Source organism: Brassica rapa, chromosome A09, assembly GCF_000309985.2.
Source record: "Brassica rapa cultivar Chiifu-401-42 chromosome A09, CAAS_Brap_v3.01, whole genome shotgun sequence".
Taxonomy (NCBI): Eukaryota; Viridiplantae; Streptophyta; class Magnoliopsida; order Brassicales; family Brassicaceae; genus Brassica; species Brassica rapa.
This window is the reverse complement of record NC_024803.2, coordinates 32,670,434-32,685,757: the sequence shown is the minus strand read 5'-3', so window position 1 is coordinate 32,685,757 and position 15,324 is coordinate 32,670,434. Positions and strand designations below refer to the sequence as shown.

General features: G+C 35.9%; 1 protein-coding gene across 1 annotated transcript; it reads left to right on the top strand.

Annotated features, from left to right (window-relative positions):
• The first annotated feature begins 2,803 nt into the window (after positions 1-2,803).
• On the top strand, positions 2,804-9,748 carry LOC117128519 (putative F-box/LRR-repeat/kelch-repeat protein At1g11620). The gene has a single exon (XM_033281134.1). The coding sequence runs from the start codon at positions 6,603-6,605 to the stop codon at positions 7,944-7,946; it is 1,344 nt and encodes a 447-aa protein (XP_033137025.1). The 5' UTR covers positions 2,804-6,602; the 3' UTR covers positions 7,947-9,748.
• The last annotated feature ends 5,576 nt before the right edge of the window (positions 9,749-15,324 follow it).

Here is a 15,324-nt window from a genome sequence, read left to right as displayed (position 1 = left end):
GGACTTCTTGGAAGTCTTCTGACAAAGTCGTCTGGACTTCTAGGAAGTCGTCTGGATTTTTCTGAGCGTTTTGGTAAGTTCTTATGTCTGATTTTTCTTCATTTGGTAACTTCTTGTTGTATAAAGTTCTTACTTTTTTTCCCAAACTAAAACTCTCCAAACCCACTCTAATCTCTTTGACTTGAAAACACCAAACTTTATATGAATTTTTCAATTTTGTCTCATGTCTTTCTTACTAATCTATTTTTTTTTGCAGGTTTTTAATTAGATGGTACTCATCTTCCACTAATTTAAAGGTAGATCTATTATTTTTAGATATGTATTTTCGTGTGTTCTGTAAAGGTAGATTTATCTAATCTTCCACTCATTTTTTTCTGTTTTTAAGCCATTTGAATGTTTTTGAATATGCAGGTTTTTCAGATCTGGATTTAATATGCAGGTTTTTCAGATCTGGAAGACTTCTGGGACGACTTACTTGTTAGTCGTCTGGAAGTCGTCTGGACTTCCTAAAAATCTTCTGGACTTCCTGTAAAGTCGTCTGGAAGTCATCTGAACTTCCTAAAAGTCTTCTGGCAAAGTCGTCTGAACTTCCTGGAAGTCGTCTCGACTTCTTAAAAGTTGTCTGGTCTTGTCTACTCAAGTGGAATCCAAGCTTGTCTTTGTAGATGAATAATCTATAATAGTTTTGTTTGTGGTCTGTTTTGTGAATTGCATGGATACTCTTTTAGTTGTGAATTTTTTGTAAAATCAGTAATAATGTTTTCCAAGATGTATTAAATGTGCTAACAATGTGTTTACACATTTACAAATCAATGAAATAATAGACTTCAGTAGCCTTTTTCTTATCTTTGGATCTCTCATATGCAATAATAAACTCCAATGGCCTTTTTCTCATCTTAATAAACAAGAATGTTGGTAAGAGATGGAAACAAACAATAGTAACTAGTGAAAGCATATCATATTTTTTATAAGTTTGCATTGAAAAACTTAGTCAAATTTAGTAAAACTAAGGGAGAGAACATATTTTGTAAATATGAGTTTTACATATCTTGAAGTTATTTATCACTCTTAAAAATACAAGTTATTCAAAAACTAACGTAGAAGACTTAAAAACTAGTGGAGAAGACGCGGACGACTTCAATCTAAGTTGTCTAGACGACTAAACTATATGTCGTCTGGTCAACGCAGAGGTTATTTTTGCAATTGACTTTGAAATCTGTTATTTCGGACGACTGAAAGTTAAGTCGTCTACTATTGTTTGGTTAAAAAAAAATTCTAAAAAAGCTAGACGACTTACATTTCAGTCGTCAGAGGTTAGTTTTGCATTTGACTGGATTATTTCAGAAGTTTGACTTTTTGGACGACTTACATTTCAGTCGTCTAGTGAAAATTAAAATAATAATATTTTTTAAAAGTAAACGACTTACAGTTAAGTCGTTATAGGTTAGTTTTGCAATTGAAAAAAAAAACTTCAAGATTTAATTATATACAGACGACTTATAATTCAGTCGTCCACGAGACGACTGAAATGTAAGTCGTCCAGGATTTACGAGGTTTGACCAGAATCTCGGAAAAAAATCATGGACGACTTACAATTAAGTCGTCTGGTGGACGACTGAATTATAAGTCGTCTGTGTATAATTAAATCTTGAAGTTTTTTTTTCAATTGCAAAACTAACCTATGACTACTTAATTATAAGTCGTTTACTTTAAAAAAAAATATTATTATTTTAATTTTCGCCAGACGACTGAAATGTAAGTCGTCTGGGGAAGTCAAACTTCTGAAAGTATCCAGTCAAATGCAAAACTAACCTATGACGACTGAAATATAAGTCGTCTAGGTTCTTTGGAATTTTTTTTGAAACCAAACAATAGTAGACGACTTAACTTTCAGTCGTCTCAGGTTACAGATTTCAAAGTCAATTGCAAAAATAACCTCTGCGTTGACCAGATGACTTCCAGGTAAGTCGTCTACAGCCAGACGACTTCCAGGTAAGTCGTCTACAGCCAGACGACTTCCCAAGTAAGTCGTCTGACGAACAGATCTGGAAAAAAACTCGATGTCATACCTTAAATTGGTGAGATAAGTTCCTTAGCATATATAAGGCTTCTCCAAGCACACAGAATCACAAACGAAAGTCACCCACCCATAATCGTTAGCTTCTATGACTCTATGAACCATAAAAATTTTAGAATCAAAATCTTGGGTTTTTTTAGCTCATTGTGGGGAGAAAGTGAGAGATATGTTGTGTTTAGTTCACAAGAATGGAAAAAGAAGAAGGGTAAATCGATTTTGGGAGCATTAAGAGCTTCAAATTGGTTGTTCATGGTGGTTGTGGTATTGATGACAATGACAACCTTGTAATTACTTGAAGATGATGAGGGTGAGAGAGTAAAAATGTCATTTTCGAAAAAAAAAAAAAAAATGATGGCATTTTCGTAAATTATATGAACTTGTGGGGTGAATAGGGCAAAACCAATTTTCAAAAAAAAGAGAGGTTAGTTTTGTGTTTGACTTTAAGTTGTAGGTCAATTTTGCAAAAAAATAAGGAAAACGTCTAAAATTGTAGCTGGTGTGATTCAATCTCTTTATACAAAACTTATTTTTATTCAAGCAGAGTGCCACATAACTATCTTTTGACCTAATCACTAGTATTATTACTTTTCTTTACAACTTTCACCACCAAATATTTAAGCATTTATCTTATTTAATGTATTTGTTATTAGAGGTAATGAATATAGATTTAACCTAGGACGTAAACCAAGATTTAGTTGATCTGCTAAGAGAACTGTGAAATCAAGGATTTTTTTAATATTAAATCATTTAAGAGATGTTGTAAGAATAATATAAAATCCAATATACAAAACAAAACTCAGAACATAAATACAACAGAAAGAAGCTACCCTCTCTGTTCATACTCGACTTCGATGTGATTCCGTTCATTGAGCCCAACATAATGAATCCCTTTTCCCGTTAAATAATTGTTCATTGTTCTACACGCAAAGACCATGTTATTTTCACATGCTTGAATAAATTGATTATTGTAGTTACATTGGAACGTAATGCTTCAATAAGTTTTGCTAACATCAACAATTAATTTGTTTATAATGGGTACAAATTGGCCTTGTTAATTTTTTTCGAATTCTATAAATTTTGAAAATTAATGAAAGGAATTTTTTAAAAATAAGATACAAAGTAAAAGACTATAGTGTAAACTTTAAAAGTTAACCAAAAGAAAATGTTTTGAACATTGCTCATGAATTTTGGGTTTGTTCATGAGTTTAATGTATCTCTTATTGTTTGATTAGCTGATGTGATGCAACTTCAACTTGGATATCTTCATTTGATTTCAAATATAAGAGATTCATGGGTATTAAGATTGTCTGGTTTCATTTGTTTTGTTTCGCCTTAAAAATGACAAATATTGTGCACTACACCTCTTCACATTCCATATGTTACTTGTTTTTGTAGTTATTAAGTTGATTTACCCTTTTTAAAAACTAGTATCCATGTCAAATTCAGGCACATAAATTATTAAGATTTACTTCCCAATTAAGATACGTAAACTGGTCCAAAGCCACCTAAAGACTGAAACGTTAGTTTTTTCCTACAAAATTATTTATTTTGGATTTTGATGTTCATGAAGCAGGTTCATCGTGGGTTTCATCACTGCCAAGGCCGGTTTGGCGATGGCCAAAAGAATGATTAGAATTGCTAAGAAAGAGGAATGTTTTATTATTAGTGACAAGATGGTAACCAAAGCTATCGAGAACACTACTCCCATCATTTTGTTGCTTGTTGCACATGATGGTATGATTTGATTCCTTATCATCTACTTCCATGTTTCTTTATCTTTTGTATATAATTCATTGTGTTTTCTTTTTTAGGTTCTTGTGGAGCTCATGTTGCTTAGGCAACTAAACACAATGTCTCATGCCTTTAGTATAATTATTCTTTTTCCTTCATATTTTTTAAGTGCGCTACTTAATTTAGATGCTTCTCATATTTTAGAAGTAACAAATAGTGAATGCTCTCACACTCACTGGTTTAGGAGATCAAGTTAAAGCAGTGAAGCCTGAATTAAGAAGGAATCCTTGGTAATGATGACAACAAAGAGACCGAGATAAACCTCCATTTGTATCTATATAACCTTTTGTTGTAATAAAGTTACCATCAAACACGATTATGGGCTTCACGTTTTAACATTAGGAGCTGAACTGATTCATGGAGAATAACTAAAGGGAGTCCTATGTACGTATAGGTTGACTAACTAGTTGGAAAGGCATCATTGGAGTCCATATACTAAATGAAGCTAGTAACAACAATGGATCAAGTGAAAAGAAGCATTAATTACACATATTCCATTGTCGATTTGAAATGTTTACATTCCGGTGTCGTATGGATAGGACAATGACTAGGACGACCAAGCATTCTCCACTGAGTTAGAGAAACCTCAGCCGTGAGATCCTGAAATCGAATTTCTCAAACATAAAATATTCTTATTATAATATGTTATATTAGTTTATTATTTAAAAAGAAAAATCAAATTCATTTACCAAGTGACATGTTTTCAAAAGAGGTTCCAAAAGTATGTTATAACCGATGATTTGAGAATCCGTGTGTATGTTTCTCTCATTCTCTTTTGCCTTTCTTATTAAATTATGAGATATTAAGTGAGAAACTAGGCGTTGGAGTTCTCTTAAGAAGGAAGAATAGCATTGGCTTACTCATCAGATACAAAGTTATGGACTCTAGTAACTTTGAAAACATTTGAAGTAGATCTTGTACAAATTATGAAGTTAGTAGTACAAGAGGTGCTAGAAGAAAGCCGAGCTATACATAATACATTTTTTAGAAACTTATTGGAACTTTGAAAAGTTTTTCTCCTTTGAGAGAGAGGAAATTAACACAGAGATCAATAGATTTTGATGTGTGAAGTTGATTATGGTTACCCACAAGATCTATTGTGTATAAATAGATGTAATAAAAAGTGTACGTCTCTCAACACAACTAACAAAAGCTTTAGCATAATGTTTCCGAGTTTTTTATTTAAGAAAAAGCAGATACTAAGGAAATATAAAATCTGAAATCCAAAACACCTAGGACAAGAAGACACCTAAAAACCACATACATTCAACTAGACTTGAACAAATTTTCTGGATCCGAAGTTCAAATTTAAAGTACACAAGAGAATCCGATCTCACATATATGTCTGGACTGTACATGAATTTCTATATACGTAGAACCATATCCGAACCCGAACCGAACCCAAAAAAATAACGGATTTCCAAAAATATTCTAAGTATAACTATATATATATATATAAATACTAGTTATATTACTACTTATAGTAATTTAATTACTAAACTATAACTATAAATTTGGATATGTTATTTTGTTTGTGGATAATTCAGATATTTCCAATTATTTTAGGATATTTAGATATTTTTTACATGTTTGAATATAAATAAAAAAAATTTGATCCGCGCATTTTAGATAAATCAGTTATTTTCTATATATTTGGACTCAACCAAGTAATTTTTGGATACAACTGAACCAAACCCGAAAAATATCAAACCAAATAAAAAATTTTAAATTATCTGACTGGTATGCATTTTCCTATATCCAAACTGATATCCGAAATATCCAAACCAAACTTGATATGTTACCTTAATTGCCAGCCCTACGTCCAACTCAAAACTACCTACCACATAAACAATGGAACACAATTATACGTCATTTGTGAGAAAATAAGTGTGTTGGACAGATGCCCAAATTTTGGATGGAATGAGTTGGGAAGGGGTTCTATTTGGAGGACCAATTATTCAGATTTTATTAAAAATGGGACTTAAAATTGGTAAAAAGAAATATTGTGACGTGCAAGTAACTCTCGGGTAAAAAAAAATTAAAATTTTATAAATTGCCAGTAATTAGGTGGGGAAAATTGCTAAAAGAGAACAAAAAAATAAGGTTGTTGTCCCCTTGGTATAATACCAACATAAAATTGTCTCAATAGTATAATTTTTCTCATCATTCCAAAACTAACTCTATATTTAATCTAATTAAACACAATTTAAAAGTTAATTTGAATTAAAAAAAAAGTTAATGGAGAAAAGGAAAAAAAAAACAGTTGAAAGGCAATCGAAAAAAAGAGGTATAGATATGCATCTTAGAGAACAAGAGTTTGTGAGAAGAATCAAAAGAAAAACTATGGAAAAACCATAGATTGATGTAGAAGAAAAGTATAATCGTTTTTTTAAGTAAAATCTACCATAACACGTTTTAGGAAGTTAGAATATTTTTAGAAAATTTTTAGAATATTTTCTTAACTGAAATTTCATTAATTTTTGCAAAAAATCAGGTACTCTTTCTTTGGCCGACATATAGGATTTCCTATTACTTCTCCTTGGTTTTATCTTTTGAGACCTGCTGGTTCTCTGTTTTTTTATTCTTTTTTTTTCGAAAATGGGCATAGCTGGTTCTCTGTTTTGCTCTGTTTTTGTTTCATGAAACTCTGTTTTTTGAGTAATAGCTCTGTCTTTTCTAATAGAATGTTACTAATAAGAGTTAAAAAAAAGAAAAAAAGAAGCAGCCGGCTGTTATGGTAACCATAAATAATAGGAAACTATCACTGAAATATAGAAACTTTATTTATCCAAGTTTCCGATTATTTATGTTTTCCAATTTCTTTTTTTTTTATCGTCATCTATATGTACATACATATGTATTTTACGGTTATAAAACATTGTTCGCGTCTTACCTCTCTTTTGACAAACCAGGTTCCACGACAATGGCACTGAAGCTACCATATGATTTGAAAGAGGAAATTCTCGCCAGAGTTCCATGGAAATATCTTGCAACGTTGAGATGTGTATGTAAGCTTTGGAATAGTCTTATATTGGAAGAGAGACTCAACAAGAAGAACTTGTCGTTTCACATGCACAGCTATAGTGGTGAGCATCGGTTTATACTCAAAGACACTGGTCCTACGATTTCTGCCGTGGGCATTGAGGAGCAGAAAAACGTGGTCGATCCTCCGTCCTTGATCGTCCAAGACTTTACCCTTATAAAAGCTCGAACATGTAATCCTGTTAGGGTGTACAAGACTGTTCATTGCGACGGTTTGTTGTTGTGTGTCATGGACAACCAGCTTGTGGTTAGGAACCCGTTACTGAAGGAAACAACCTGGATCAAATGCGGTAGTGACTTTCACCAACGAGATGATGCTTACAGCCTTGGATACCTCAGCCACTGTGATTACAGGATCTTAAGGTTTCGTTGTGCTAGTAATTCCAGAAATAGACCTTCAAGGGTCGAGGTCTGTGAAGTTGCATCCAAGACATGGAAGGTTATAGATAACATCAGTTTTGATTGGTTCCTTAGTGTGCCGTTGTCGATCCTCTCTCTGAGAGGAACTCCTTATTGTATTGGTCTTCGAGAAGATCATACAGCCTTTGTACAAAGCTTTGATTTTTCCAGAGAAAGGTTTCAGCCCATAGATGACTTGCCATTCAGCTATGATGAGATGAATCCTATTGCACTGGAGATTTATAAAGGAGATAGGCTTTCGGTGTTGGAGCAATGTCACAAAACAAGGAAGATATGCATATGGGTGAAGCATTGGCTCATGCTTACTTCTTGGACCAAATTGGTGGTCGTGGACATACCAGAGTTTCCGCTTATATATCCACGTCTTACCCTCCTTTCTACAAATTATTATTTCGACAAAAACAATAGGCTTGTTATAACTTGTAATGATACTGACATGAAGGGTCTATCTATTATCAGAGTCATCAACGACAGGGAGTTCCAAGTAATTAAAGCTAATGAATGTGAAATTTATTTCCCTTTTTTATGCAGCTACGTTCCAAGCTTGGTTAGGCTTCCAGGGTTTTGGAAGCAAGACACTAGTCGGATTCGTTGGAGAAAACGTAGATTCAACTAGTTTGTGTTTAAGATACTAGAGCAAGTTCGCGCTGGAATTTGTCTCATTACATTTCTATTTAATATTTATTTTTAATTTAATGATTTTATTTTAATTATTCATGGAACATTATTTTTTGCAATTTTTATCATTAATTTTTTTATCTCGTTTGTTGTGAAAGACTCAAAACAACGGTCAACAAAATTTTCTAATATAATTATTGCGATTATTAATGAAGGTATATTCTATTTTTATTTTGTCGGTATATATATATATTAATTGTTTGTTTTAGTATAAGTTATCTAATTTCATTTCTGTTATTTTTGTTTGTTCTCTTTTTGTTAGACCATGCAATTATATATATTTACTTTCATACCAATTTTTTTTTTTTGTCATCTAAAACGCGGATTACTTTCATACCAATATTAAAATTATAAGTTGAGCTTTTTATTTTAGCATTTTTTTAAAATCACATTAAATTAAATACAATAATTTTACATTCTCCGTTCACAATACTTACAAAATATACTTATTTTATCCTTTAAAACAATTGTAATGTAACTTAAAAGAAATTAATGTCAGCTATATGTAACACTAAATATTTTTATAACAACTGAAGTATTATGGTATTTCGATTTCTGGATATTTTAGTTATAAATAATATTTAAATTATTGATTATTTTGAAACTTAATATAGTTAATATTTTAAGTATGTAAAGTTTATGATAAAAAAATTTAGATATCCATTCGATTATTGATTTTGTTTCAAGTTCAGATCTATTCCAAATTTTTGTTTTAGAGATTTTGAACGGCTATGTATTTAGTAAGATCTAAACTCTGGCCATATCTCTTTTTCAGTTAGTTCAGTTGTAAGACATCATTCAAGTGACAACGAAATGTTTCTATCGGAACTTCAAACTAAAACAAATCGGTAATTAAAATACTTGGTCCTTTTTTAACAACTCCATTGTTTTATTCTATACAGTAAGGTTAATGTCAATATATTTAGGACATTGTCACACAAATCGACAGCAAATCTAGTAAAATTTAAATTATCAAAAATATTGCGCACGAAATAATAAATATTTTAAAACTAAAAGGACCACGTCCATTTTCTAAAAGGCAAAGTCAACTTCCTTAGTGTCATGTCTCTAACAAACATACGACGGAGACGAACAGGAAGATGATCTACCTCAACATGATAACAGTAAATTAATAAATAATCACCAAACACCAGATTGCAAAGCTTCTTTATAACTTGGCTTATTCAGTTTTGTTTTTAGATATTGAGAAAAAAATTACAGATCAACTATAGCCTTCATAGTAGTCATCTTGCTACTTGTGGTGATAGTGAAGGAGAAAGAAGATTTAAAGCAACGATTCATGTCCGTTACGATCGTTATGTCCATTTGCCCATTTTGTCCATTAATGAAGGAGTTATAAGAAAACCGTTAATGCCAACGATTCCTGTGAAGGCATAGCCGTGATAACAATACATAAAGCTCAAGAGACACTGCCTCAATCTCACAATATCAGATTCCTCTATGAAATTCGAATCCATTTGTCTCCACTGTCAAGACGCAGACTTGTGGTCCAAAGGGATCAACTTAATGGCTAAGTGCAGCAGAGAGATATCTTCTGTAGCTTAGCACAAACTATGGATTTCTACAGAGAAAGTCATGTAACATATAAATGATATAATTTAAAGTTTAAGAGTTAAGAGTCATCAAACGAACTTTGATGGGATCCTTCAGATAGCCATGCGTTGTTATAAGATCTCAGAAATCTGCAAAACTAAAGCACATTCTGAATCAATCATCAAAGATAAATAAAAACAGAACAAAGTTTATTGCTTTATTGAGAAGAACCTGAAGCTAAGAAAGATGTTATAGCACCGATGATAAACACCAGCTCTGAATTTTTCTTAAAACCCCACCCCACCAAACAACTTGTCATATGATGCGGGAAAAGTGTCAATTTCGACCCCAACTATTTCAGTCGTGCCAAATACGACCCAAACAATTGATCAGTGCCAAATACGACCTCAACTCAATTATAATTCAAAAAAACTACCCGAACTTCTTAAAACGTGCCTAAATCTACATTGACTCTAACATAAGTTAGTCAACCGTTAACAAGATAAAACGACGTCGTTTTGATATACGAGAAAAAGTGCCAATTTCGACCCCAACACTCTAAGTCGTGCCAAATAAGACCCGAACAAATGGTCAGTGCCAAAAACGACCTCAACTCAATTATAGTTTAAGAAAATTTATCCAATTTTTCTAAAACGTATCTAAATCTACATTAACTCTAACAGAAGTTAATCAACCTTTAACAAAGATAAGACGACGTTGTTTTGATATATGTATTTTTTTTGTTAAATATGTTCATTTCGGGACTCAAATCCGTGCTGGGATATCTTTTTAAAAGGGCACACTAACAACTAGACTAAAATAATTTTTTGAAATATTATTACAAATTGAAATTCTCCATTATATAAAATATTATTCTTCTTCATCTTATCCAATTTAAAACTTTGGTGATTGCTTTATATATTTTAGTTATTGTTTAATTTGTCTAATATTTTGTACAACATATCTTAGTGAAAGAAAGGTAAAAGGCCTCTTAACATTTTTGAACAAAATATCAAAATATATAATATCAACTTTGGAAACTAAAAAAAATTCCACTTAATTTTAAAAATTAAAACTAATTTATATAAGAAAATTGTATAAATAAATTCAAAGTTTTAAGCATATTTAAGATCGTATAATAATAAATATTTTATTATTTATATTTTAGTAAGATATAATTTTATTAAAGATATGATAAATAAGAGAAACATGTTAATGTATTTATATAAATCAGAAAAAATTGTCACCAAAATTTTAAATTGGATAAGATGAAAAATAATAGTAGTTTATATAATTTCAAATTTGTAATAGTATTTTAAAAAATTACTTTTATCTAGTTGTTAGTGTGCCCATTTAAAAGGGTATCACAACATGGTTTGAGTTCCGGAATTAACATATTTTTTTAAAAAAATAGATATATATATATATATGTATATATAAACGACGTCTTCTTATCTTGTTAACGGTTGAATAACTTATGTTAGAGTCAATGTAGATTTATGCACCTTTTAAAAAGTTCAGGTAGTTTTTCTTAAATTATACTTAAGTTGAGGCCGGTTTTGGCACTGCTCATTTGTTCGGGTCCTATTTGGCACGACTGAGAGTGTTGGGGTCGAAATTGGCACTTTTCCTCGTATATCAAAACGACGTCGTTTTATCTTGTTAACGATTGACTAACTTTTGTTAGAGTCAATGTAGATTTAAGCACGTTTTAAGAAGTTCGGGTAGTTTTTTCGAATTATAATTAAGTTGAGGTCGTATTTGGTACTGATCAATTGTTTGGGTCGTATTTGGCACGACTAAAATAGTTGGGGTCGAAATTGGCACTTTTCCCCATATGATGCATTCATATTGAGTTTACCATAACCATCAAACCATTTATCTCTTGCAAATAACTAATCACATAAAAGACCACCAAAGAATGTCCTTTAATATAGAATACGAAAAGCAATAAGAAGTTGATGTATGTATATTACCTTTCAGGCTTTACAATGAATGAGAATCTGATGGTATTTTTTTACATCTACAGAGACTTTACCCTTATTTCAAAAAATAAACAATTAATGTATAACACGTGATCGATCCTCCGTCCTTGATCGTCCAAGACTTTACCCTTATAAAAGCTCGAACATGTAATCCAGTTAGGGTGTACAAGACTGTTCATTGCGACGGTTTGTTGTTGTGTGTCATGGACAACCAGCTTGTGGTTAGGAACCCGTTACTGAAGGAAACAACCTGGATCAAATGCGGTAGTGACGTTCACCAACGAGATGATGCTTACAGCCTTGGATACCTCAGCCACTGTGATTACAGGATCTTAAGGTTTCGTTGTGCTAGTAATTCCAGAAATAGACCTTCAAGGGTCGAGGTCTGTGAAGTTGCATCCAAGACATGGAAGGTTATAGATAACATCAGTTTTGATTGGTTCCTTAGCGTGCCGTTGTCGATCCTCTCTCTGAGAGGAACTCCTTATTGTATAGGTCTTCGAGAAGACCATACAGCTTTCGTACAAAGCTATGACTTTTACAAAGAGAGTTTTCAGCCTATAGATGACCTGCCATTCAGCTATGATGAGATGAATCCTATTGCACTGGAGATTTATAAAGGAGATAGGCTTTCGGTGTTGGAGCAATGTAGGAAAACAAGGAAGATATGCATATGGGTGAAGCATTGGCTTATGCTTACTTCTTGGACCAAATTGGTGGTCGTGGACATACCAGAATTTCCGCTTATATATCCACGTCCTACCCTCCTTTCTACAAATTATTATTTCGACAAAAACAATAGGCTTGTTATAACTTGTAGTGATACTGGCATGAAGGGACTATCTATAATCAGAGTCATCAACGACAGGGAGTTCCAAGTAATTAAAGCAGATGAAGGGGAATGTGGTTTTCCATTTTTATGCAGAGCTACTGTTGGGGTCAACAACGGTCACGACGAAATTACCACCCGAAAATCCTCGGAGATCGTATTTCCGAAAGAGATAGTAAAAAGAAGGATACAACTTTCGTAAAATATAACCAATACGAAGTTTTTAGGAAGAAGTATCCTTTGAAATTCAAACCGAACAAACCAAGCTCGATCACCACGCATACACGCCGTCCGGTCGCTATACAGCAACCAAACCCGAGCCAAGCTCGGTCGCTACGTAGCGACCGAGCTCGAACCCAAGCTCGGTCGCTACGTAGCGCTCGTCCCGCTCGGTCGCTACGTAGCGACCAAGCTCGAGCCAAAGCTCGGTCGTTACGTAGCGACCGAGCAATCGTCCCGCTCGGTCGCTACGTAGCGACCGAGCTCGAGCCAAAGCTCGGTCACTACGTAGCGACCGAGCGATCGTCCCGCTCGGTCGCTACGTAGTGACCGAGCTCGAGCCAAAGCTCGGTCGCTACGTAGCGACCAAGCGATCGTCCCGCTCGGTCGCTACGTAGCGACCGAGCCCGAGCCAAAGCTCGGTCGCTACGTAGTGACCGAGCGATCGTCCCGCTCGGTCGCTATGTAGCGACCGAGCTCGAGCCAAAGCTCGGTCGCTACGTAGCGACCGAGTGATCGTCCCGCTCGGTCGCTACCTCGCTCGGTCGCTACCTCGCTCGGTCGCTACGTAGCGACTGAGCGATCGTCCGCTCGGTCGCTACGTAGCGAACGAGCTCAAGCCAAAGCTCGGTCGCTACGTAGCGACCGAGCGCTCGTCCCGCTCAGTCGCTACGTAGCGACCGGGCTCGAGCCAAAGTTCGGTCGCTGTGTAGCGATTGAACTCTTCCGGACATCGACAGACATCAATCCATGCATTCTCGTCAAATCTTCGAACGCTATCTCCCGAAGACCGTAGCAAGCTCAGTCCACGTTTTCCGCTATTCCAACTCATCGATCAAACTACGCGGATGAGAAACCGCGGAAAATTTATAGTAAACGTGTCGAGTCGGAAGACGGCCTAAAGGGACCTAAAACACGACTCGAGGCCCATCCTACGATTTCCTAACCCAAAGCCCGTAAACCGCAGCACGGTTTACGCTTGGCCCACAAGGAAGGATAAATGTCAAGTTTCCGCGGATAAATACGGAAGTTTTGAAGATAATTGTGAAGATCGGGAAAAATGGAATATATCCGTTTTTATGCTATGACGGCTTAAGGGCAGAAGAGTAAAAGCGTAAACCGACATTGGAGCTAGTATATAAGGAGTCCTAGGCGAGGAGCATGGAGGAGAACTTTTTCAGAGCAAACTTAGCACTTAGAGCGATTTAGGCAATTTTCCGTTTTTGTTATTTCGAGCTGCGACTCAATTAGGTTTAGCCGTCTTAGGGTTGCTAGAACTAGGAATCTCGCCGACAGCTCTCGAGCCCAGGCTTATACCTTGTTGTAAACGCTCATACGCAAATTCGGAATAAGATCTTCTTTGCTCTCTTTTTGATTTACTATACTTTAACGTTGTTGTTCTCGTGTTCTGATTGCTTGACGTGTGGTAATTAGCAGATATCCGGGTCCTCTGGGAAATTAGGATTTTCCTAGTTTCCTTATTTAAACGGAAATCGACGGTGTGAATTTCGGTTCCCACAGTTTGGCGCTAGAAGGAGGGGGGTACGGATCAATCTAACCCACAAAAGCCACATAACTCTCAGTCAGACATGTCAACCAACGACGCGGATAACGTGCAAACTCCTCTTAACGGAGGCAGCGGCACCGATCTCCACACTCCAGTAGCGGACGTATCCGCGGCCAACGCGCAAGCCGACGCCGCGACGCTCGAGGAGTTCAAAAAGATGTTCGCCACCTATGAGAAAAGGTCGGAAGAACAGGATAAGCTCGTGAATACCTTGACCAAACAGGTTGAAACCTTAACGGCAAGAACCCAAGCTATCCGTCCCCGCGGAACCACCAAAATCCGCGGGTAGAGGCTCGACTTCGCCACCCCACTCGATAGAGCAGGAGTCGCACGGGAACGACCTTCCGGTCAAAACCCTAGTGAGAAATCTCCCATCGAAAAGGGGAACCCTGAAAATCTTCCGCCCCATGCAAAGGACTCGGAGGATAACGAAGCCGAACACATTGACCTGGATCCTAGCGATGTCTCCAACGACACCGACGAGGATGTCGACAGACATCCAAGAAGGACCAGAAGCCGATCCGCTCGGGAAGGCTCCCCGTTCGAAAAACCAATGACGGAAGAAGAGGAAGTCGCCTATTGGAACGAACAAGAGGAGCTGGCCGAAAAGCAAACCGAGCTCACTCACAGTAAACGCCGACAAGCTCGGAAATCCACTGACGAGACATCGGATATCCGCGAGCTTTGTGATTACATCATCAAGACTGCGGCAGAAGTGAGAGCCGTAAAGTCTCAAATCCATCATGCTACTAGTGCTGCCCCCGAGATCGATCGACTGTTGGAAGGAGCTCGAAAGACCCCCTTTACCAGTCGAATTTCGGACATGAGGGTGTCCGATCCGGGAAAAATCAAAGTACCGAAGTACGATGGTACGGCTGATCCAAAAGCGCACCTTCAGGCTTTCCACATCGCAATGGGAAGAGCAAGACTGAAGGACGGAGAAAAGGATGCCAGCTATTGCCGCCTGTTTGTCGAAAATCTTGAAGGAGCAGCACTCGAATGGTTCGCACGCCTTCGTCGCAACACCATCGGGAGTTTTCGACAGTTCGCATCAGAATTCCTCAAACAATACTCTGTATTCATAGACAGAGAAACTTCCGATGTTGATCTCTGGAGTCTCTCCCAGAGGGAAGACGAACCCCACCGCGAGTTTATCAGTCGT